The sequence below is a fragment of the Mytilus edulis genome, chromosome 3 (genome assembly GCF_963676685.1).
Source record: "Mytilus edulis chromosome 3, xbMytEdul2.2, whole genome shotgun sequence".
Taxonomy (NCBI): Eukaryota; Metazoa; Mollusca; class Bivalvia; order Mytilida; family Mytilidae; genus Mytilus; species Mytilus edulis.
The window spans coordinates 30,795,872-30,822,749 of NC_092346.1; the positions used below are offsets into that span (position 1 = coordinate 30,795,872).

Below are 26,878 nucleotides of genomic sequence, written 5' to 3' on the forward strand. Positions count from 1 at the left end.
GTATTGCACAATAGCAAGAAATATCTTATTGCACAATATTGTGCAATAGCAAGAAATTCCAATTGGATTTCAATTGGAGTTATCTTTCTTTGTCCAGAATAGTAGTTGAATCAACTTAAATCATTGTTTTATACAATATACAATGTATATTCACTTTTACTACCAACTGATAGATTAAAACAATCTTTACCATTCAGTAATAAGGCCAACTAAAATTAATTAGTAGATTTTCATCCAAATTTTTGAAAAAAATGGGGCGGGTGGGAGGATTTTATTTTTTAAATTTTATTTCATATGAAACACTTGTCACAAGTTCTTCATACCGCGGGGTATATGCTAGTGGAAAACAAGCTTGTATAATGTATATACATGCTGTATAAGGAATCCGACACTATTTTTTAAACTCTTAAATAAAAATCCCTGATTAGCAACCACTTTTATACAGGTAATTGCCGCTTTAGAAACCTATTTATAGTATACATCAAAGAGAAGAGAAATGCTCTCTTCAGTTGGACTAGACCTACACCAAATTAATTTTGCTTTCTAAGCAATGGTTTGTAGTCCACATAAAATCAATAAAATGTATTGGTAAAATTGTATGCAACACAAGTATTATGAGTACAAAATAAAATGTAAACTCAGTGTGGAAAGTAATTATGATGTAAAACATGAACTTAAGGTTCATCATAAGGAATTGAAAAATATGGCCGTGTTTACCTCACAAATTTTTCTCTGAGTACAGACAAATCTATGCACTTGCAAAAGTTTTAAGGGATGGCAGGAACTAGATATATAAATTCTAAATGCATTTTATGTTTTAGCAAATTATAAACTTTACTAGATTTTGCTATCCAGTTGTTTCGTTCCTGCAGAAGGTGCTAAAATAAACTAAGTTGGGAAAGTGGTTTGAGAATCTCCCCTGGTATGATACATGTTGTGAGTAGTATTGATTTAAATGGACAATAGATGGACAATAGACATCTACAGAAAAAAGGTAATTTAAACTGTGTAACTGAGTGGACCGTATCACATGAAACTCGGGTGTTTGTTTATTTTGCTATCTTCGGCAGATTGGAAAAAACTGGACATCAAAATCACGGTAAGTTTTTAATTTTCTGAAACGTAGACTTCATATAACTTTTATATATCTAGTTCCTGCCATGCCTTAAAACTTTCCTAGATGTACCAGTTTGTCTGTACTCATAGTAAATTTTGAGGTGTAAACACGGCCATATTTTTCAATTCCTTATGATGAACCTTAACCAAAAAGTAGTTTTTGTTTAATAACTAAATTGAGGGTATTGGGACAGTTACAGAGGGTGTTTGCTGTTTGTCAACAAAATAAGGGAATTAAAATGCATGTTTGTCGACTTTTTTTCTCAATATTCGGTCATAAATCAAACAAACTCGTGCTTGTGTCAATGTCTTTAATCCAGTCGTTTTTTGTACAAATTTGTTCTACGATTTTTTGCGCTTTGAATATCATTCACAGTTCAAATTTCCTGACAAAGTCATCGTATAATTAAAGAAAAAAACACGGTTTTCGATTCACTTGTGACTACCGCAATTTGCGTTAAATGACAAGACGTTTTACTCGTTACTCGAATATTTCATGCCCTTCTCGTTATCAATCTCTATTCACGGTAGATGATGTTGTCATCATAGAGCAGCAGAATATGTCGACTCAATCATTTCGTTAGATTACTCGAAGAAATACAATTTAAACGAAATTTGAAACAGGAAATGTTGAATGAAACGAAATTATCAATGGTTTCCGGTAACGGACATGAACAAAATCGTATTTTTGTTAAATAAAAAAAATCGGGGCGGGACGATTTCAGAGGGGCGGGCGGGGATGAAAATCTAGCAATTAATTTTAATTGGCCTAACGAGCACTTTTTTTACATTTTAATATTTTATGATGTATTTAAATAAGTAGTTATTGTTGCAAACTTCATTAGAAATTTGAATTGAGATCAGTTTTGAAATAAGGGAAAGGGGGATGTGAAAAAAAAATTGGGGGGTCAATTTTTTTCATTTCAGATTTCATAAATAAAAAGAAAATTTTTTCAAACATTTTTTGGAGAGGATTAATATTCAACAGCATAGTGAATTGCTCAAAGGCAAATTTTTTTGTTTAAGTTCATTAGACCACATTCATTCTGTGTCAGAAACCTATGCTGTGTCAACTATTTAATCACAATCCAAATTTAGAGCTGAATCCAGCTTGAATGTTGTGTCCATACTTGCCCCAACCGTTCAGGGTTCAACCTCTGCGGTCGTATAATGCTGCGCCCTGCGAAGCAACTGGTTAGAGATTTGATGTGTACCTAGAATAAATTATGAAAATTCTGAGTTGAATACACAAAAATTGTATGTTTTCAATATTATAAGGTCTGAGACCTATTTTAAGTTTTGTTTTTGTTTTGCTATGTGTTATTTTCACAACATAAGAATTGACAGAAGAAAGATCCCTTTTGATTTGATTTGATTTTTTACCATTTGATTTAAAGCAAATTTTCACAAAATGAGCACTTACTCCAATCTGCCTTAACTGATTTCTTCCAAACTTTACCAGATTCTGACAAATGATGATAAGATACTCCCTTGCTATTTTTTGAAATTTTCAATTGATTATTCCAGAATTGCAGAACTTTTTCATTGAAGGCAATTTTTCACAAATCTCGCTCTCGAGTATTTCTGTATTGATTTCCTCCAAACTTCATATTGTTATGGGAATTGAAAAAAGAAAGTCTTGCCTGGTTTATTTGCATTTGAATATCAGCTACAGTACTGACAAAACAGTTGCATAGATAATTGATAGTTCATGAAAATTGAAAATAGTAGTGATGAAGTAAAGGATATGGTTTCGCAACTAAACCTGATTATTTATTGATGACACTATCCTTGGCTGTCTGAACTATTTTTATAGATTCAATGTGTACCTAGTTTAAGTTGATGGAGACCTATTATAGTTTAACATGTAAGTTTAGGTCTTGTTTTGATATGTGTTATTTTTACAACATAAAAATTGACAGAAGAAAGCTCCCTATTTTTTTTATACGACCGCAAAATTTGGAGTTTTGGTCCCAACAGAATAAGGGGCCCAAAGGGTCCAAAATTAAACTTTGTTTGATGTCATCCAAATTGAATAATTGGGGTTCTTTGATATGCCGAATCTAACTGTCATGACTGTGTATGTAGATTCTTAACTTTTGGTCCCGTTTTCAAATTGGTCTACATTAAGGTCCAAAGGGTCCAAAATTAAACTTAGTTTGATTTTGACAAAAAATGAATCAGTTAGGTTCTTTGATATGCTGAATCTAAAAATGTACTTAGATTCTTGATTATTGGCCCAGTTTTCAAGTTGGTCCAAATCGGGGTCCAAAATTAAACTTTGTTTGATTTCATCAAAAATTGAATAAATGGGGTTCTTTGATATACCAAATCTAACTGTGTATGTAGATTCTTCATTTTTGGTCCTGTTTTCAAATTGGTCTACACTAAAGTCCAAAGGGTCCAAAATTAAAAAGTCTGATTTTAACAAAAATTGAAATCTTGGGGTTCTTTGATATGCTGAATCCAAAAATGTACTTAGATTTTTTATTATGGGCCCAGTTTTCAAGTTGGTCCAAATCAGGATCTAAAATATTATATTAAGTATTGTGCAATAGCAAGTCTTTTCAATTGCACAGTATTGCGCAATGGCAAGAAATATCTAATTGCACAATATTGTGAAATAGCAAATTTTTTTTTAATTAGAGTTATCTTTCTTTGTCCAGAATAGTAAGCAAGAAATATCTAATTGCAAAATATTGTGCAATAGCAAGATTTTTTTTTAATTGGAGTTATCTTTCTTTGTCCAGAATCAACTTAAATCTTTGTTATATACAATATACAATGTATATTCACTTTTTACTACCAACTGATAAATTAAAATAATCTTTACCATTCAGTGATAACAAGCAGTTTTTTTACATCTTAATATTTTATGATGTATTTAAATGAGTAGTTATTGTTGCAAACTCCATTAGAAATTTTAATTGAGATTAGTTTTGGAATAAGGGAAAGGGGGATGTGATTAAAAAAATTGGGTTCAATTTTTCTCATTTGAAATTTCATAAATAAAAAAGAAAATTTCTTCAAACATTTTTTTGAGAGGATTAATATTCAACAGCATAGTGAATTGCTCTAAGAGAAAACAAAAATTTTAAGTTCATTAGAACACATTCATTCTGTGTCAGAAACCTATGCTGTGTCAACTATTTAATCACAATCCAAATTTAGAGCTGAATCCAGCTTGAATGTTGTGTCCATACTTGCCCCAGCCGTTCAGGGTTCAACCTCTGCGGTCATATAAAGCTACGCCCTGTGGAGCATCTGGTTTTTTTTTTTACCTTGTTCAATATTTCAGAACTTTGTCCTTTAGATTTACGGCAATTTTTTTTTAAAAAAATGCTCACCAGTATGCCTTAACAGATTTCCTTCAAACTTTACCAGATTGTGACAAATAATGTTAGGATATTCCCTAGCAATTTTTAAAATTTTCCATTGGTCATTCCAGAGTTACAGAACTATTTCATTGAAATAAATTTTCACAAATCACGCTCTTACTTGAGTAAATCTGTATTGATTTCCTCTTAACTAATTATTATTGTGGGAATTGAAAAAAAGGAGTTTTATCCAGTGTATTTGTTTTCAGCTGCTGCTTTACTGAAAAACAAAAGCATACACAATTGATAGTTTTAATAAAAATGAATAATCTTTTACGATGGCCAATGAAAATAGTTGTGATGAAGTAAAGGATATGGTTTCGCAACTAAACCTGATTATTTATTGATGACACTATCCTTGGCTGTCTGAACTATTTTTTACATGTTTGATGTGTTCTTAGAATTTACATGTATTATTGAAATTCTGAGTTGAATACATGACGATTGTATGTTTTCAATTGGACCTCAGGCCTTTTATAGTTTTACACGTAAGTTTTGTTTTGGTTTTGATAAGTGTTATTTTCACATTATAAGACTTGACAGAAGAAAGTTCCCTTTTGATTTGATTTTTTTTACTCTGTTGTTATTTCAGAACTTTAACCATATAAAGGCATTTTGTGCACCAACTCCACTATACCTTAACTGATTTCTTCCAAACTTTACCAGATTGTGACAAATGATGATAGTAGGATACCCTATTGCGATTTATTGAAATTTTCTATTGATTATTCCAGAGTTACAGAACTTTACCATTGAAGGCAATTTTTCACAAATCACACTTACTTGAGTATTTCTGTTCTTATTTCCTCCAAACTATTTGTTATTGTGGAAATTGAAAAAGAAAGTTTTAGCTGGTATATTTGTGTTCAGTTTCAGTACCGACAAAACAGTTCCATGAATAATTGATAGTTGAAGAAAAAAGAATAATCTTGTGCAATGGCCAATAGAAATAGTAGTGATGAAGTAAAGGATATGGTTTCGCAACTTCAACCTGATTATTTATTGATGACACTATCCTTGGCTGTCTGAACTATTTTTATAGAATTTATGTGTACCTAAAATAAGTTATTAAAATTCTGAGTTGAATAAAAAAAGATTGTTTATTTTCAACTAGACTTCATGCCTTTTATAGTTTAAGGGGGTTCGCGGGTCTAAATCATTTATATAGGATTTCTCTATATTTTTCTATAAATGAACTTTATCTTATAGTTAATAGAAAAATAAAATAAAAAAGTGGGGTCACCGTTCATTTGCGCTCACAATCTGCCTTCGAAAGAAGCATATATTTTTGTAAAGGTGGTTTTTTTCTGTTGAAGTAATAGGAGAAATAAAGTTAATATCGAAATAAAAAAAAGAAATATATTACAGAAATCGCTAAAATTTTACAATAATTTAGTTTAAGTACAGCTTATATGGAAATAATATTAAAAAAGATAGGTCACCGATGAGTTGAAAAAGATATTTCAATTTTAGAGCCAAAAATGGCATTTTTCCACCAAAGGGAGATAATTTGGAACTTTTTCAATGATGTATACATTTTAAAAGTCATCTGGGGCCAACACGAATTGATTGTTTTGAATGAATTTTGTACCATAAGATAAAGTAACAACTACAAAAGGAAACAAATAAAATTTGTAATGAAAAACAAATGTTTGATTTTTTTCTGAAATTTTTATACCCTCGAGCCTCCTTAATAGGTTTAGTTTTGATATGTGTTATTTTCACAACATAAGAATTGACAAAAGAAAGCTCCATTTGAGTTGGGGTTTTTTAATTGTTTTACTCTTATTTCAGAATTTTAACCACTACATATAAGGCAATTTTTCACAAAATATGATAGAACTCCACTATGTCCTCCAAACTTCACCAGATTGTTGATATTGATGAAAAGAAACTCCTTTGATTTTTTTGAAATTTTCCATTGGTTAATCTAGTTAACAGAACTTTTACATCGAACCCAATTTTTAGCTCACCTGGCCCGAAGGGCCAAGTGAGCTTTTCTCATCACTTGGCGTCCGGCGTCCGTCGTCGTCCGTCGTCCGTCGTCCGTCGTCCGTCGTCGTCGTTAACTTTTACAAAAATCTTCTCCTCTGAAACTACTGGGCCAAATTTAACCAAACTTGGCCACAATCATCATTGGGGTATCTAGTTTAAAAAATGTGTTCGGTTACCCGGCCAACCAACCAAGATGGCCGCCATGGCTAAAAATAGAACATAGGGGTCAAATGCAGTTTTTGGCTTATAACTCTGAAACCGAAGCATTTAGAGCAAATCTGACATGGGGTTAAATTGTTTATTAAGTCAAGATCTATCTGCCCTAAAATTTTCAGACGAATCGGACAACCGGTTGTTGGGTTGCTGCCCCTGAATTGGCAATTTTAAGGAAATTTTGCCGTTATATGGTTATTATCTTGAATATTATTATAGATAGAGATAAACTGTAAACAGCAATAATGTTCAGCAAAGTAAGATCTACAAATAAGTCAACATGTCCGAAATGGTCAGTTGACCCATATAGGAGTTATTGCCCTTTATAGTCAATTTTTAACCATTTTTCGTAAATCTTAGTAATCTTTTACAAAAATTTTCTCCTCTGAAACCACTGGGCCAAATTTATCCAAACTTGGCCACAATTATCTTTTGGGTATCTAGTTTAAAAAATGTGTCCAGGGACCCGGCCAACCAACCAAGATGGCCGCCATGGCTAAAAATAGAAGATAGGGGTAAAATGCAGTTTTTGGCTTATAACTTAAAAACCAAAGCATTAAGAGCAAATCTGACTATTAGAAAATTGTTTATCAGGTCAAGATCTATCTACCCTGAAATTTTCAGATGAATCTGACAACCTGTTGTTGGGTTGCTGCCCCTGAATTGGTAATTTTAAGGAAATTTTACTGTTTTTGGTTATTATCTTGAAAATTATTAAAGATAGAAATAAACTGTAAACAGCAATAATGTTCAGCAAAGTAAGATTTACAAATAAGTCAACATGACCGAAATGGTCAGTTGACCCATATAGGAGTTATTGTCCTTTATAGTCAATTTTTAACCATTTTTCGTAAATCTTAGTAATCTTTTACAAAAATCTTCTCCTCTGAAACTACTGGGCCAAATTAATCCAAACTTATCCACAATCATCTTTTGGGTATCTAGTTTAAAAAATATGTCCGATGACCCGGCCATCCAACCAAGATGGCGGCCATGGCTAAAAATAGAAGATAGGGGTAAAATGCAGTTTTTGGCGTATAACTCAAAAACCAAAGCCTTTAGAGCAAATCTGACAGGGGGATAAATTGTTTATCAGGTCAAGATCTATCTGCCCTGAAATTTTCAGATAAATCGGACAACCCATTGTTGGGTTCCTGCCCCTGAATTGGTAATTTTAAGGAAATTTTACTGTTTTTGGTTATTATCTTGAAAATTATTATAGATAGAAATAAACTGTAAACAGCAATAATGTTCAGCAAAGTAAGATTTACAAATAAGTCAACATGACCGAAATGGTCAATTGACCCCCTAAGGAGTTATTGTCCTTTATAGTCAATTTTCAACAATTTTTATAAAATTTGTAAATTTTTACTAACATTTTCCACTGAAACTACTGGGCCAACTTCATTATAGATAGAGATAATTGTAAGCTGCAAGGATGTTCAGTAAAGTAAGATGTACAAACACATCACCATCACCAAAATACAATTTTGTCATGAATCCATCTGCTTCCTTTGTTTAATAGTCACATAGACCAAGGTGAGCGACACAGGCTCTTTAGAGCCTCTAGTTTTACAAATCAAGCTCTTGAGTATTTCTATATTGATTTCCTCCAAATTATTGTTGGAATTGAAAAAAGGAAGTCTTGCCTGGTGTATTTGCATTCGATATCAGCTACAGTACTGACAAAACAGTTAAAACAGGATTGATATTTGAAGAAAATTAATAATCTTGTACAATGGCCATTGAAAATAGTAGTGATGAAGTAAAGGATATGGTTTCGCAACTACAGCCTGATTATTTATTGATGACACTATCCTTGGCTGTCTGAACTTTTTTTAGAAATCTGCTCTGTACTTTGATTAAGTTTTGAGATGTGTTATTTTTAAAAACATAAGAATTGTGCAAGAAAGATTCCTTTTGATTTAATTCGATTTTTTACCTCATTATTTAAGAACTTTAACCATTAGATATAAAGCAATTTTTTTCACAAACTGTGCACCAACTCCAGTATGCCATAACTGATTTCCTCCAAACTTTACCAGATTGTATACAAGGATAGATGATAGGATACTCCCTTGGGATTTTTTCTAAATTTTCCTTTGGTTATTCCAGAGTTACAGAACTATTTCATTGAAGGCAGTTTTTTTATGAATCGCGCTCTTGAGTATTTCTGTATTAATCTCCACCAAACTATTTATTATTGTGGGAATTGAAAAAAGGAAGTTTTACTTGGTGTATTTGCATTAAGCTTCAGTACTGAAAAAAAATTACATAAATAATTGATAGTTGAAGACAACATAATGATGACCTTCTACAATGGCCATTGAAAATAGTAGTGATGAAGTAAAGGATATGGTTTCGCAACTACAGCCTGATTATTTATTGATGACACTATCCTTGGCTGTCTGAACTATTTTTAGAGATCTGCTGTGATCTTAGAATAAAATTTTTTAGTTGATTATATGAAGATTGTATGTTTTCAATTGGACCTCAGGCCTTTTATAGTTTTACATGTAAGTTGAGGTTTAGTTCGCAACATAGAATTGAAAGAAGGAAGCTCCCTTTTGAATTTGTTATAACAGGACTTTTACCATTAAATATAAGGCAATTGTTTTCACTTATGTGTACCAACTCCACTACGCCTAACTGATTTTCTCTAAAATTTGTGAGGATTGATGATAGAACAATCCCTTGTGATTTTTTGAAACTTTTCATATGTTTTATTTTCACTTGTGTTCACATATTAATTTTGAATTTGTTTTTCTTCTTCTTTTAGAATTCAAGCTATGCTGCTGGGTATGGACAACACTGGACAACATATGGTTCTCATTACTACCCATGAAGAGATTGACTTATGTTTATAAGAAACATTCATATGTTTAAAAACTTGAATGCCTATGCTGATGAAACACACAACCATTGTATGTTATGGCAACTTAAACAGTTCCATCTTCAAATCAGATCAGTTATGACACTCCTTGACTAGATTGCCTTTGAATTTGAAACGAAGATTTTCATCCAGTGTTCACAGAGCAACCAATGAACAATAATCTTTCAATGTGTAAGGGTTATGGAAGTATAAGAAAGTGTGTGTAAACAATTGTTTCCTTTAGATTGGAAATGTAAATTTTAGAATGAAATTGATCATGTTGATATCTGTTTTCTGAAATCAAATGTTCATTTTAGTTTGAATGATGAAGTATGTGAGAATGATGTTTAGATGTTGTGCAAGTAGTTGTAATTGTCTTTTTGTTATGATTTTGTATCATGTTACTAGTATATCAATTTGTTGATTAAAATGAATAAACACATGTCATTAAGAATCATTTAATGCAGAGATGATCCTTAAGAAGGAAGACATCATCAGACAGATTTTGTAGAAATGATAAATTAAAAGTGTAAAATTCTAGTTGGTAAAGCAATTTTCAGTGTGATGGTGTTTATATGAACACAGTTTTGCTTCTTTTGTTTTAAGTTATTATTTAAGGTGATGATATCTTTGTATCCAATTTTAAATTTTGGTGGTGTTGCTGTATCCATTTTTAACCGGATTTTTGTGACAAAAATGTCGGTTATTGATTTGGGGATGTACGGCGGGTGGGCGGGCGGCAATCAAATGTTGTCCGTGCATTAACTCATGAACCGTTCAACCAAAGCTTTTTAAATTTTAATATGTTATTACTGACAACTATACGAAGGTCAAGTTCAATAATGGCGATTTTGACTTTTACCGTTCAGGAGTTATGGTTCTTGCGGGCGGCAATCAAATGTTGTCCGTGCATTAACTCATGAACCGGTCAACCAAAGCTTTTAAAATTTTAATATGTTATTACTGACAACTATATGGAGGTCAAGTTAAATAATGGCGATTTTGACTTTTACCGTTCAGGAGTTATGGTTCTTGAAAGATTGAAAAATGGAGTTTCCAGTCGTGTCCGTGCATTTATGCATGAACTGTTCTACCAAAGCTTCCGAAATTTTAATATGCTGTTACTGATGACAAAATGGAGGTCAAGTTCAATAATGACGATTTTGACTTTTACCGTTCATGAGTTATGGTTCTTGAAAGATTGAAAAATGGTGTTTCCCGTCGTGTCCGTGCATTTTCTCATGAACCATTCCACCAAAGCTTTTGAAATTTTAAGGTAGATCATAAGTAAATATTTTTTGAGACAGAATTTTCCTATACTTGGCCAAAATGAAGATTTTACTATGCTCTTTTCAAAAATATAATAAAAAGTATGGGTCACTGTGCTATTTTTCAAGCTATGAGTCGTTGAAAATTGCCTAAATTTGGTTAGATTGTTCATGGTAAAACACATTTGTGTGCATAAAGAAAAATCTATGAGATAGAATTTTGAAATAAATTGTGAAAAGATAGTTTTTGTAATATATTTTAAGAAAATAAAAAGAAAAAATGGTGTCACCGAACTTGTTTTCTTGCTACAAGTAAAAAGAAAAAATTTCCCTATCAGTTCAGTATAATTTTTTTACTAAAAGAGTTATCTTCCCTAAAATGGCCCATTTGAAAATAATGATTCTAAAAGCAACAAAAAAAATGATATTTGTTTAAATATTTTGAATTATACAATAAATGACCAAGTTTTCTTTATATTATTAAACAGTCTAACCTTTAAATTGCAAAATCTGTTTCCAAATTTGCAGATTTAGGCAAATAACTAGACCGATTTTTTACTGTGATTGTACAATCCAAGATGGCGGTATACCATGTATCTACCTTAATATGTTGTTACTGATGACAAAATAGAGGTCAAGTTCCATAATGACGATTTTGACTTTTACTGTTCAGGAGTTATGGTTCTTGAAAGATTGTAAAATGGCGTTTCCATTCACGTTGTTGCATTTACTCATGAACCATTCAATCTAAGCTTTTCAAATATTATTATTTCAAAATGTTGATACTGATGACAAAATGGAGGTCAAATTTGATATTGATGATTTTCACTTTCACCATTCATCAGTAATGGTTCTTGTGATATTGCCAGGACACAAATAAATGTAAATAAATCCGGTTTGCTGTCGTTGTGACAGCCTCTTGTAATAGAGTTCACGGTGTATCATCGTACAGCGGATATAGGTACTAACCAAGCGGACGTGAGTGATTTTTTACCTTACACAGTAACGAAAGTCTTTGTATTACTTTATCAATAATAAATGGACATTTCTCAACATTTGAAATTCCTGCTCTCAAATAATTTTCGCATCGATTTTTTCCTATTTATAAAACAACTTTGATATTCTAATAAGAACAATTAACTTGTTCATGCACAAATAGTTGTGAATGTCAACACCAACTTTCAATTTCGATACAGTTGTTGAGACTTTTACATGTTTTATATGAAAGAAAGCTAATACAGGGCACAAGAAACAGTTATAAATCATAAATCTACCTGTTATAACTCATTCCTTAAAACCTTTTGGGTAATAAACGAGTATGATAATAAAGTTTTTGTGTACGGTGTACAGCAACTTAACTATACACCGTACGGAGGGATTTATGTGGTCAGCTAAACACTGTACACAACACTCTTTTTGGAATAAAATATCGAAAAATAACATGTCTGAAAAATTTCAAAGCCAATTATTGAAACAGCTATACTAATTACAAACACACCGTGGCCTTCTATCAAAAAAAAGAGTTGCAATGAATGTAGAATTATGACAGATGAAACAAGCACCAACTTCTTTGACAAGTATTTGCACATGTTACCAGTAATCGTTCTTGTTTTGGGAAAATAATGAGACATCTCTTATCATCAACCTACGACCAAATAATTTCTTAAAACAACAATTGTTTAGATTGAAGTACACATTAATATTTTGTGAACAAAACAAACATTTTCGTTACCGTGTAAGGTCAAAAATCGCTCATGCCCGCTTGGTTAATAACTATATCCGCTGTACCATGATACACGGTGGAGTTGTGCACCATTAAAATTGGAAAAAATTGCTGAAATTTTGGTTTCCATTCTTTTACTTCAGTTGACTTCAACCAAATGTAATCAAAACTATACACAATGCTTATTACCATAAGAATAGACCAAGTTTTGATTGTTGTGGAGTCACTTTTACTGTTCTAGAGTTATTATAAAAAAGAAGATGTGGTATTATTGCCAATGAGACAACTCTCCACAAGAGACAAAATGACACAGAAATTAACAACTATAGGTCATCCTACAGTTTTTAAGATTCACAAGTGTAGATTTACAAATAAGTCAATATCAGTTACAAGATAGCTAAATCTGTCTAACATGGAGCGCATGCTATAGATTATATGATCTTGAAAAAACAGATTCTGAACAAAGTAATTCCAAAATGAGAAAATCCATAAAAACTGACATTATCAACATTAGACTCATGAAATAATAGAAAGAATGAAAATGAACTCATAATCTTGACTCAATACATTCAATTTCCAAGAAAAATATGGTTAGCACCAGGCTTTATAGCTAACTTAACCTTAACCAGTAACCCAAACAGACACAATTATAGTTAAATGTGAAAACAATAGGGACATAGTAGCCAAACAATCATGTTTATTTTTGTTGCACTTCAGTAGTTCTTTTTTTTCCATTCCTCTTATAGTAGATGTTTCCCTTGATTTTAGTTTGTAACCTAGCTTTGTTTTTTTTCTCTATCCATTTATGACTTTTTAACATTGGTATACTACTGTTGACTTTGTTTATCATACATCACAACTGATTGTCAAACTTGAACAAACATGCAAATGAACCTTACAAAGACGCCAACAAAAAATGTTGTGGGTAGTAAAGAGATGACAATACACAATTTTGTGAAACTGTTAGTACACAAACTCATAGATACCAGGATTGAATTTTGTTTTTACTCCAGAAGTGGGTTTTGTCTACAAAAAGACTCATCAGTGAAGCTCGAATCCAAAAAAGTTTTTTTTTAGAAAGCCAAATAAAGTACGAAGTTGAGCATTGAGGACTAAAATTCCTAAACGGTTTGCCAAATACAGCTAAGGTAATCTATGCCTGAGGTAGAAAAGCCTCAGAATTTCAAAAATTCTAAGATTTGGTAAACAGTTTATAAATATGACCATTTCAAGGATAATTCATGTCCGCTCAGAAGAAGTGTTAACTACTGGGCTGGTGATACCCTCGGGAATTAAAACTCCACAGTGGCATCGACCCATAGGTTGTAAATAAACTCATCATAGATACCTCCTGCAGTATATAGTTAACACTTCCTAGATGAGGGATAAACCAATTCAGATATAAAGACGAGGTTAAAAATGATATAAACAAAATTGTAAAAACTTGTGGAACCATAAACCTGATAGCTGGATGTATAAATACCGTGTCACACCAGGAGTCATACTAGATCAAAGACAAAGGTACTTAATTCATCATGAAATATAGATACCACACAACTCTCCTTATGGTGGTGACTGAAGAAAAATAAAGCAGTAAACATATTGCGTTAACACAGACGAAAATACATGCAAAAATAAGTGACAAAATCGTTGCATTACTATTCTATTTTATATCAAAAAGAAGTTTTGAACATTTGAAGAAAGATGTTAAAGAATGTTAAAATTAAATATCAAATAATTTCTGCCAAATATGTGCGGCTTTTTTTTTTTCGAGGTCATTTCTTGGTCTGAAAAACAACCAAAAAAATTGTCAAAATATACATTGGATTTACTGTTCAACTTTCTGCTAAATATTCTTTACTGAATAACATTTCTTTCCAGTACATATTCGAACATTCTTCTATAAATTGTACATCTATTCGTGAATTTAACATAATTTGATCCTTTTAACATTTCCGTTTGATTAAAACAAAAATAATGAATACATATTTATGTTCAATTTTAAAACAAACGAACAAGTTTCTCTTGAAATCATAAACTGGAAAATGAAAAATAACATAGTTGTTGTTACCTTTCTTTTTTATAAACAGTTACGTCTAACTATTAAATGATACAGTTTGAACAGACAAACATGATTTTAACATACTAGTAGTAATGTTTCATTGTACGTTGTCAGATATGAAATGTACAAAAGATGTGTGTTTGTTATCTTCGTTTTCCTAGCTTGAATCAAAAACATGTATCGGAATCTGAACACATAAACGGCGATTTTGGACAAATAGTTACACTGATTATCATTATTTCAATCCTGTCCGTTTATCGCGAGTGTGAAATCATCAACTGAGACTTTTTACTGAATTTGTACTAACCATAAACAACATACTTGGTTTCATATGCAGAGCAAGAGTTACTATCACTACTATTTTCCACATTTGAAAACCCCTATACCAAGTCAGGAATATGACATGTGTTGTTCATTCGTTTAATGTGTTTTATCATTTGATAAGAGACTCCGTTTTGTATTTTCCTCGGAGTTCAGAATTTTTGTGATTTCACTTTTATCTTCAGATCAAGATAAATAGTTTTTAGTTTTTGTAAGCCTTTTTTGTAGACTATTGTTTGCCTATTCAATACAATTCGAATGTTTGTGTTTTACTGTCATTTAAAATTCCTCCAAACAGGTACATGTAGGATATATGAATAAGAGCATATTCCCAAGTCTTGCGCTTTTAGCTATTCTAATTCACCCCACACACTCCTTTCCCCTTTTCCACCTTTACCGCCAGAACATATATTTTCATCAACCAGACTGTTAGTAACTTGTAAAACAAATTAAAGAAATCACAACGTCCCTGAAATAGCTGTTCAGATATTTTTTTTTGAAAAAGAACAAATTCGTAGCACCTTGTATCTACCATTTCGAGTATCGCTCGGTAAACGCAACGTGTAATCGAGTATTAAATCTTTACCGAGGTGACATTCCTAAATTTCTTGAAAAATCTCAAAGGGGCACTAGCTACGAGATATATAAAAAATCTAATGTATCATTTTTGTTTTTGCTCAATGAAATGCAAATAGTGAAATAAAAATGTTAAATATTGACAAAATAAGCAGAATAATATTGATGTGAACTATTCACTTGAATCCGTATTCATGTTAACTTTATAATAATAACACGTGAATTAATTAAATGGAAAAGCATGTCAACATTGAACGTGAAACAAAGGTAAATCATTTGATTGCCTGATTCGATCCACAAAAAATCCTTCTTATTCAGGTAAAAACGATTATAAACACTTATTTGTCATCTATAATATGAAATTAAATAGACCTAGAATAATCCAACAGCACGAGTTTTCTTAATCTATTTATATCTATATTTATGTTAACATTGCTTATATGTTCATCAGATGACTTTAAAGGTCACCTCAATAATTAATTAGATGGCGTTTAGACTAAAATACACACGAAACTAAGCTACGTATTTTTATGCAAGTGCTCTGTTAATCCTTTTTAGCTCACCTGACCTGAAAGGTCAAGTGAGCTTTTCTCATCACTTGGTGTCCATCGTCTGTCGTCCGTTAACTTTTACAAAAATCTTCTCCTCTGAAACTACTTGGCCAAATTCAACCAAACTTGGCCATAATCATCCTTCGGGTATCTAATTGAAAAATGTGTCCGATGACCTGACATTCAAACCAAGATGGCCGATATTGCTAAAAATAGAACACAGGGGTAAAATGTATATTTTAACTTATATCTTAGAAACCAAAGCATTTAGAGCAAACCTTCCATGGGGTAACTTTGTTAATGAGGTCAAGATTTATCTGTCCTGATATTTTCAGACGAATCGGGCAACCTGTTGTCGGGTTGCTGCCCCTGAATTGGTTATTTTAAGGAATTTTTGCAGTTTTTGTTTATTATCTTGAATACTATTATAGATAGAGATAAACTGTACACAGCAATAATGTTCAGCAAAGTAAGACCTACGAATAAGTCAACATGACCAAAATTGTCAGTCAACACCTTAAGGAGTTATTGCCCTTTTAAATAGTCAATTTTTAACAACTTTTCGTCATTTTTGTAACTTGTACAAAAATCTTCTTTTCTAAAACTATGGCCCAAATTTAACCGAACTTGGTCACAATCATTACTAGGGTATCTATTTACAAATAGTGTCTAATGACCCCGCCTACCAATCAAGATGGCCGACATCAGTAAATACAGTAACAGGTGAGCGACAAAGGCTCTTGAGAGCCTCTAGTTTAGACCTCTGATGGTTTGGATAAATGTTTTACATTGTAATAAATCAAATATGAGAATTTGATTAAAATCGGTGAAGATTAAGTTGACAGTTAGTGCCCCTTTAAGATTTTTGCAAGCGCCGGGCTATACATATAAAGATTTAACTGTTTCGAGTGGAGTAATATTGTACCACGCTTGTGGAATCTATATATCTAAAATGAAACAGTTTTGTATTAGACATGTCCTGTTTTGAGTTTCTTTGAACTTCATGCAGTATGAACTAGTTAATTAATAGTAATCGTAGTAAATAAACTCATCATATATACCAGGATCAAAATTTTATATTTACGCAACACGTGCGTTTCATCTAATAAAGACTGAGGAAGAAAAACCTTAGTTTTTCAAAAAATTCAAAGTTTTGTAAACAGTTAATTTATAATTATGAACATATCAATGATAACTCAAGTCAACACAGAAGTGCTGACTACTGGGGTGGTAATACCCTCGGGGAAATAAATCTCCACCGGCAGTGGCATCGACCTAGTGGTTGTAAATAAAATCACCATTGATACCAGGATCAAAATTTGATATTTACGTCAGACACGCGTTTCATCTAATAAAGACTCATCAGTGACGCTCGAATCAAAAAATGTTTAAAAGGCCAAACAGAGTACAAAGTTGAAGAGCATTGAGGACCAAAAATCCCTAAAAGTTTGCCAAATACAGATTAGGTAATCTATTCCTGAGGTAGAAAAGCCTTAGTTTTTCAAAATAAATAAAATTTTGTTAACAGTTAAATCATGATTATGAAAATATCAATGATAGCTCAGGTCAACACTGAAGTGCTGACTACTGGGCTGGTGATACCCTCGGGGAAATAAATCTCCACCAGCAGTGGCATCAGTGGTTGCAAATAAACTCATCATAGATATACCAGGATACAAATTCTATATTTACGCCAGACGCGCGTTTCGTCTTAAAAAAGACTCATCAGTGACGCTCGAATAACAAAATGGTTAAAAGGCCAAATAGAGTACAAATACATGTCCATCTCGCAAAATTACATTATGATCTTTGCAACTGTTTTGATATATTTTTTCACTTATTTAACACATGCTTACCTTAGGAGGCGCCATAGCAAAAACATTAGTCACACCACAAGCTGCAATATTAATTTAAAAGATTTCAAATAAATTCTAAAGAATGTAACAGAGCAGGACATGTGGAGCAGTGTCTGCTTACATTTCATTGGTACCTGCGAATACCCAAAGTTTTGGTGGAGGACGTCTTCCGTAATCTTTATCATTCTATGTTGTGTTTTCTGTATAATTGTTTGTCTTTTGTTTTTTTTTTGTTTTTTTTTTTTTTTAACCATGGAGTTGTTAGTTTGTTTTCAATATATTAGTTTAAATGTATATCTGGTATTTTTCGCCGTTCTTTTATTTTTTTTTTTTATTCTTAACAAATTTAGATTTATTCACTTCAAATGATCTGTAAAAACAATCGTAATCTGGAATATGGATATGTGTTTTTGTGTGTTGTAAGCATTAAATCTAATATAACGCTTACTCTTAAAACTGTCTTCTCGTTCACCCGATTTTTCATCTGATACTGGTTTTCCAGACTTGTCCTTTTTGTCTGATGACGAACCACCTTCACCACGTCCAGACATATCTTATTGGTTTAAGAAGTGTTTTCAATCTGATATGAAAAAATAAATATTGAGCAAATAAAGTATACAGTTATCCTTTTTTAGGTATAGTCCAATTGAGTCTAAAATTATCAAAAATGTTCAACAAGACAAACAATAGCTAATGGAATGAATGAATTGACCGTGACAGCAACTAGTCCGTTGTTCTAAATATTAGTGTTTTCATTATAATTCTTTTATATAAAAAATGACTCTTAAAGTCTGCTTTTTTGGGTGTCAAATTTAAATAAGATAGTGCTGGTTTTTTGTGAGAACAAAATGTAGTCACCTCTGATCACAAGTTTGCGTTTGAAAAGCAAACACAATATCTAGACCGATCGTTGTGTTCATTTACCAAAAATGTTTTTGCAAAAATTATACAGTTCGTATTACAATAATTAAATTTTTAATTTGATGTAAAATCAGCTGAAATATATAAATTATAAATTATCGTCAAGTTTATTTATGAAGATTGATTTAAAAACTCTGTTTAAGGTAATAACATGATTACGGAATCAGTGGGGTGGAATTATTCACTTGTAAGTGAATAATCCATTAAAATTTTATATCATAGCTGAATTTGACAAAATTGAACCATACTGGCTGATAAAAGCGAATTTTCATTTTACTATTTCACTTGCATTAATGATTGGACAAAAACAATTAATACTTAATATTTTTTAATACATCTCTTAGCTAGTGCCCCTTTAAAAGTTTTAACTAAATCTAAACAAATCAAATATTAACAAAAAATGTGTTTCTTTCTTTGCAACATAATAATTACGCGTATAACAAGAAAAAGCAGTAAACAATTGTGTCCCCTTTAGCTTTATATATAGTGGACACAGACATGAGACACGCCCTACGTGGAAATTATTTCACTGACAACAGCAATTTTTTTAAATATCTTTACGGACTAATCGTGTCATTATTCACAAATCTTAGAAAATTTAAAAATGTCCTTGAAAAGGACATCAAATAACATGATTTATTTTATTTGTACTTTTTCTGGGAATTTCTGTCTAAAGGTATGAAAGATATCTCTAGTTGGGATTTCTTTTAACTCTTTGTATGGACATTATGTAATAAGTTATTTTGTATATCCCAAGTCATTTCTTTCATGCGATATTGTTTTTAGAATTAAGAAATAAATGTTTATCTGTTCTGAGAGCGAATAACATACATAACTTTCAAAAATTAAATCTAAAAAATGGAACTTAATTGACCTACCGTATCTTCCTTTATATTATCCTTCTTGATCTGTTATTGCAAATTCAAGTTCACTCCGAAACTAACCGCAAAAGTTTATAGGTATAGTTGGTAAACGTTATTTTATCTGATTTCCATCCCTAAATAGTATTATTGTTATTTTGAAACATATTTTTCATTCTAAATATCAGACGTATTAAAGACAAAATACAGATTTGTTTGACAGAAGAATAGAAAAAAATTAAAGGAAATCAAAAGGGGAAAAAACGAACTTAGGGAAGGTTCCCAAGCACGCGTTCCTGCATATTATGTAGGTAGTGAAAAATATCGTATGCTTAAAACATGACCTTTGACTAAGGGCCATGACCATGCATTGTTGAATACTCCAAGCGAATATGATCAACCTGAAAGCCTCGTTTACAATACCTATACAAGGAAACCGTTTTCATTCTGTCTGTCAGTCCGCTCGTATGTCCTCCCGTCCGTTTTGCCGTCATCAACATGTCAGACAAGAACTAAAAAAAACGTTTAACACATTTTAATAAAACTTTGGTGAATTGTTTATATTCCCTTCAACTTTTGTCAGTTTAAGATTTTTTGTTTCTCAATTATAGATATTTATTCATTGAAAAGAAGACGGGCGTATTATGCGCTTATAGCGAGCTCTTTACTGGTAGTGGTAAAGTCAAGGATTCAGTCAACAGTTGGATACAAATGATAAAAGCAACATTTCTGTTCTACAGAAGATATTCTTGTACGTTTTTTAAGTTTACTGAATAAGAAGTTAAACGCGTTTTAAGGGCATACGATACAGTTACAGGGGAGGTATTGACGTTGCTATCGTAAAATGTTATTTTCGCGACGTCAAACTATGACATATCGGGAACAGATGCATTTTTCGACTGATTTTTATCATTCAAACTGATTTAATTTGAAAACGAGTGCATGGACTCCTATTTTTCAAAACGGCAATTTGTTTCATTTTGCAAGGAGATTATGTTATTCAAATTTTATAAAGCTGTAAATAGCGCATTTTTTTTTTAAATTTTGATGCATGCAGCAAAATATGACGTTTTTTCCTCTATTCATGAACATTTGATAAATATATGTTATTTCTGAATAAAAATTGCATAATTTTTGATGATACTTATAAAATACAGAAATTACCGATTATTTAACAAAAAACAATTTGTGTTTATCTTTTAAAATAAAAAAGTTATGTCTTTTTTTCGAAAAAGAAAATAGGACACAAACCTGAATTTTTAGCAAATATACAAAATTTCGACATCATTTTACTCAAAAAGTAGCACATGAAGGTAGATTTTTTATTACATATTTGATTTAATCAGGTAAAAAGTAGCCTATATGCAAATTTTAATCAACTTGTAAATACAGGTTCAAAACTGTATCGTATGCCCTTAAAGACTTAAAATTACTGATCCTTAAGTTAAAAGTTGAAAAGAAATACATCATAGAATCAGTTATTTGAAGACAACGCTTTTTATCATTCTTATGGTTGCCTTTGTGCCAATCTACATGTGAAACATACCGTAAACGTTTGATTTAGTTTGTATACTGAAAACTATAGGCTCGTATAGAAATGCTATAAAGTGTCCCCCTTGGGTAAGTAAGTTAGTTTAATTTATTGTCATTTTTCATACAAAAACCCAGAAGTACTGAAAAGTTTACAATTGTACAGTAACGTGTTGGCTTGTTTGAGATGATAAGGACACAATTTATTCGACGACAAATAGAGGATGATGTGCGTCTGTGATAAATAAAGGCCTCACGATACAAACATGTTTCAAAGCCAGAAACACAACCCGTAAGGAAAACAAACATTGAAATTGATTTATTACACCATGGTTCAGACCAGAAAAGTACAAATTTAGCATTAAAAAAAACCCACCTAACAATGTTTTCAATTTGGTTTATAATTTTATGAAAATATTTTGTATTTTTGTCTTTATAAATAATAAACCTTTATTGATTATTCCCATGTTTGGAAATATCTTTTTGGTAATGGTTGTTAAGATTGTTACACAGTGTTGACTGCTGTACCCCTTTTTTGACATTTTACCCTATTATGTTTTTTGTTTTTTTTTGTTCACCAATTGTTGACAATATAATATTAATCAAGGCGACTATTATAAAAGTGAGAGGAACTGAATGAATCCACCCATTCTCATTTATAATTCTCAAAACATATTTCATTTTTTGGCTAATTAATTTGGATGTTCCAAATATTTTCATATGAAATTATGAAAGAAAAAAATAATGCGCAACTGATGAAATTATGATTTATGCCCTTATTTCAGCCAAACAAATAGTTTCAGTCAGTGACGGGCTTTCTAAAATATTATAAATAATGGATTCTAAAATAATCTGTAGTCCTTTGAACATTTTTAAAGTACTCCTGTCCATATACAGTCAGTAATTTGTTCTGTTTTATGTTAAAACCCTCATGCGTTCACTATAGAATTCTGTTTGTTTTACTGGAATTCCAAGATCAAAGATTAAATTCAACACTTCCTTATAAGCATTACTACATAGTTAAGCCTTTTTTTTAGAAATGTTAAACAAATTGGCACAAGGATTATATTACGCCTGTCCTTAATCTGCTGTTATTTTGTGTCTGTATCTTTGTCCACTTTTCTATTTAAGGATTTTGTCCTTGAAACGCACCACAATGCAGCAATTATTTTGTTTGTTACTCTCTTTGAAAAAGCAAACTTTTCGGGAAATCCATGTTTTTGATTGGAAAAGGTATACTGTTCTATAATTATTCCGCAATGCACTGGCTGCACGTTATAGTAAAATAACAACAACTAAAACGAACTTCGAGTCAAATTCTAAACGGAAAGTCCATAATCAAATGGCAAAATCGAAGCTCAAATACATTAAACGAATGGATAACAAATGTCCTATTCCTGACAAGCATTTTTTTAAACAGATTTCAACGGACATCTTTAAAAAGCCCTACTCTTAATTATTCCTTTATCAGCATCATGAATTTTCGAAACGATCTAACCGAAATAATGTAATGATATTGGTATACGTTAGAAAATGGACCCCTTGTAGGTACGATACTCTATTTCTGATATGCATTGAAATGTTTTCCCGCTCATATCTTCAAGTCAGTAAGAAATACAATAATAATTATTTGCTAATAAATATTATAATGTTCAAAAAGAGGGACGAAAGATACCAGAGGGATAGTCAAACTCATAGATTGAAAATAAACTGACAATGCCATGGCTAAAAATTAAAAAAAGACAAAGTTAAAAGACAAATAATAGTACAGAAGACACAACATAGAATACTATACTGAAGACTAAGCAACACGAACCCCACCAAAAACTGCTGGGGTTCAATAGTTGAAAGTAAATAGTAAAGTATTTTTATTATAGATACTATTGTTTAACATGTGATTCGATCTAAATTTTCGTGAAGGAATACCCGTTAAATCTTTTTCCTGCAAAAATAAAATTGTTGTCTCTACATACTATATCCTCCACATGGTTTGGTTACAAACGCTTCTTATTATGAAGAATTATGGCGATGGGTATTTTTTTCAGTATGGTAAATGTTTCATATTTCTTACATACGTTAGAGCTATATTAATCATCAACTTTGCTACCTGAAATTAAAGTATAACTGATACTGTTGTATGATTGATAGTCAAAGTATCAGGGTTATAATTTGATACCCCAGACGTCTACATAAGACTCTTCAGTGACGCTCAGATTAAAATAGTTAGAAAGCCAAACAAGTATTTCTTATTATTTTGATCTGAGCGTCACTTACGAGTCTTACGTAGACGAAACGCGCGTCTGCCGAATCAAGTTATAAGCCTGGTACCTTTGATAAAAATCTATGTCATTCTTTCAACACGATTATATCCGTTCAAAATGCACATTTTAATGAGAAATCAAATAAATTCGAAATAAGGTTCACTTCACTCCATTCTTTATTTTTGCCCTGTATTTTCACTTTTTCACCATTATCCTAGAATAATAATGGATGATTATGTAATCTAAGAATCGAAAATAGATGTGTGTGTGTATTATTTTTTACAATTTAATAACTAAATCACTAATGAGAAATCCCATATTTGCTCTGGATTAAGATGGCTCGTTATTAGATACGTTGTCAGGCAATAGTAGTTACTTTATCATATTACTTCCAAATGAAAGATTTATTTTGGAATATATTTTCCACTGGAAGATGATATAATTGTTTTTTGCTTTACAATATGAAAAATATAAAACTGATATATTTGAAATTGATCGATCGAGTTAAGTTTTCTGATTATCTACGCATTTTCTAAGGATTGCTCATTTTCGAACGATTGTCGCTGTTGGCCTTATACATGATTACTGGAAGAAATATATAACAGTTATTGTTAAGAACAGAATATAGAGTATACTGTGAGTTTCAATAGCAACAAATGATCAGTCTTTAGAATACTTCGGAAAAGAAATATATGAGCCAAAACAGGTCCTTTTCGGGACGTAGTTCAATTACCATGGTTTCAATTATCGTTCTTCTATTTTGTGTCAACATCTGTTTCATAACCTGAGTCGCCTTCTTATCTTTACTTTTGGATTTTAGATGGAATGGCTACTCCATTCATCTAACATGACGGACTTGGTATGTATTACCCGATGTTCAAGAAAGGATAGATCTAGAGAATGCGTATATTTAGAATCAATTAAATAAAAATCTGAATAGTATATTATTAACGACCAAGAACTAAAACAGGAATGTGTCCCCACTCGCACTATAATTTTCCATGTTCAGTGGACCGTGAAATTGGGATCAAAATTTTAATTTGGAATTTTAATTGGAAAGATCTTATCATAGGGAACATGTGTACTAAGTTACAAGTTGATGTGACTTCAACTTCATCAAAAAATACCTTGACCAAAAACTTTAACATGAAGCAGGACGGACGGACGAACGATCGAACGGACAAACGGACCCACAGACCAGAAAACATAATGCCCCTTTACTATCGTAGGTGGGGCATAAAAAGTGATAGTGTGGTAAGTTATCATGAACCCCTTTCATCTTTTTTATATTAAGACAGAGTCCCAAAAAAGATTTGTCATGGTGTCTTATATTACAAAGTTAGTTAACCAAATGAAAACAATAAGCTAAAAATCCTTCATTACGCAGTTTGTGTCAACAAAGTGTAATCGGATTTTCAAATAAAAGTTGACAATAGAAAATTCGCGGAATTAGTTAAAACAAATATGTTTCGTCATATGAATGAATTTTTTGTAATATAATTAAATGTAAAATTACCATGATGGGCGTGTCCCGTGATGATTTACTATATATAAAGGTAGCAGGCACTTTTGATACTGCGGTTTCCTGTTGTTTGTGATTTGCATGTGAGTATCAAGTTGCACAGATTTTTTTTTATTTGGTTTGTTAACTTATGAGATGTTTACATGTTTAAATATTGTTTAGTCAAATTCGATTAACAGCAATTTTAGAACTACATATATAATATTAATAAGATATGATTTATTGAGGCAAAACATTACGATACATTAAATTTGAATAGCTATTTACCTAAGGAGAGCAGGCGAGGCTTCCTTCTTCAGTATACTATTTGTCTTATTTAACATGTATTTTCTTCTTCAAAATTAGATCATTATTATTTTGCAAGAGACCTATCAGATATGTCTGGACGTGGAAAAGGAGATTCGTCATCAGACAAAGGGGGGAAATCTGGAAAATCAGACAAAGATGGCGAAGCTTGCAATGGTAAGTTATATAAGATTTTACCAAATTTAACTCACCACCCATATTCCTATGCTATTTAACGATGTTTCTACAGATTGTCTAACAAAAATGAATAAATCTGAATTTGTTACGAATTCAATATTTTAATGTGTTGAAATATTTTAATTTATCGCATTGCAGGGAGTACAGTGTATACTGGCTATAATATTATCGAGGATGCAGTATGTTCTGATGTTCAAAAGAAGGTAAGCATTTCTCGAACATACGTTCAAAATCATGCAACTATACAAACAGTATTTTTATTCCAAAAAATTTACAATGATGGTATTATGTTTATTTCGACTTTAAATGCATATGCAAAGAAATATGATCTTCTTTTTTTTTGCTAAACAGTAAGAGAAAAGTAAAAAAAATAAATTTAAAAATGATCGATCGAGCCTAGTTTTGTCATCATTTACGCGTTTTCTGAGTATTGCTCACTTTCGTACGATTTTTTTCTGTTGGGTTTATACATGATTACTGTATTTGTAAAACTACATCTTATAAAAATTATAAATATCAAAATAAGTCGAGAAATTTTGTAGGACATTAGCTAGCCTCAAATTAGGAAAAAAAAACACCTGTAGAAGTCTTACAGATAAAAAGCTGCTTTAATATCGTTCGTATTTATGTTGTAAGAGTCCAAAATTGAAATGTAAGTATCCCATTATTAAATGATATTAAAATCCTCTGATCTAAAAAAAAAAAAACCAATCAGTGCTCCTTTTTGCTATTGTTTCATCATGTATTATCAAACCTTGAACTCGACATAAAACCGATGGATATAAAAAAAAAAAAAAGCATATGTTAGAATCCCCCAGAAGAAAATTTGAAAAATATATCGATAATTTTCAGATTAACTTCATTGCGCTAATGGTCGTATAATTAAGAACTAAACCTATATAAATTTCGTGCGTCCGACGTATTTTTTTTATCCATCAAGGATGCATGAAAATAATTGAATCTAAGGATGTTTAACTAAATTGAATAATTAAAACAGACATAATAATGCCAACTTTATCAAGGGTTAACTTTGCATTAAGGAGCGCTAACCTTACTGTCATAATTAATTCTTCATAGATCAGATTTGAAAAAAATAAAGATTGATACTTTAATAAAAGTTTCGAAATAAAACAAATTCTGAAATAGATTCATATAAAATCTTTAAGAAAATGTGTCATGACTATGTTCTCGGTGATCATCCAATTTTGAACAAAGCAAAAGACCTTGATATTTAAAAAAAAGGAATATTATTTTGTAAGTGACCTTGTTTGTGTAGAGACAGTTATGTCAGGAATGTTGAAAAAAGTGCATATGAAATTATGTTTTGAAAAAAAAAAAAATCAGTAAATATATTGGTTGCATTGTAATTTA

At 31.4% G+C, this 26,878-nt stretch overlaps 1 protein-coding gene and 5 non-coding genes across 7 annotated transcripts in view; all 6 read left to right on the forward strand.

Annotated features, from left to right (window-relative positions):
- Positions 1-10,020, forward strand: part of LOC139516225 (pre-mRNA-processing factor 39-like) — a 45,719-nt gene extending 35,699 nt beyond the window's left edge. For both annotated transcript variants that reach the window (XM_071306196.1, XM_071306197.1), the window contains one exon: positions 9,481-10,020. In XM_071306196.1, coding sequence (XP_071162297.1) covers positions 9,481-9,546 — 66 coding nt within the window. In that variant the 3' untranslated portion in view covers positions 9,547-10,020. The remainder of the gene's footprint in view (positions 1-9,480) is intronic.
- Positions 2,842-2,923, forward strand: LOC139518213 (small nucleolar RNA SNORD53/SNORD92). The gene has a single exon (XR_011663305.1). It is a non-coding gene; the product is annotated as a small nucleolar RNA SNORD53/SNORD92 (small nucleolar RNA).
- LOC139518211 (small nucleolar RNA SNORD53/SNORD92) lies at positions 4,786-4,867 on the forward strand. Its single transcript, XR_011663303.1, has one exon. It is a non-coding gene; the product is annotated as a small nucleolar RNA SNORD53/SNORD92 (small nucleolar RNA).
- Positions 5,444-5,526, forward strand: LOC139518214 (small nucleolar RNA SNORD53/SNORD92). Its single transcript, XR_011663306.1, has one exon. It is a non-coding gene; the product is annotated as a small nucleolar RNA SNORD53/SNORD92 (small nucleolar RNA).
- LOC139518217 (small nucleolar RNA SNORD53/SNORD92) lies at positions 8,454-8,536 on the forward strand. Its single transcript, XR_011663309.1, has one exon. It is a non-coding gene; the product is annotated as a small nucleolar RNA SNORD53/SNORD92 (small nucleolar RNA).
- On the forward strand, positions 9,035-9,117 carry LOC139518216 (small nucleolar RNA SNORD53/SNORD92). Its single transcript, XR_011663308.1, has one exon. It is a non-coding gene; the product is annotated as a small nucleolar RNA SNORD53/SNORD92 (small nucleolar RNA).
- Positions 10,021-26,878: the final 16,858 nt, after the last annotated feature.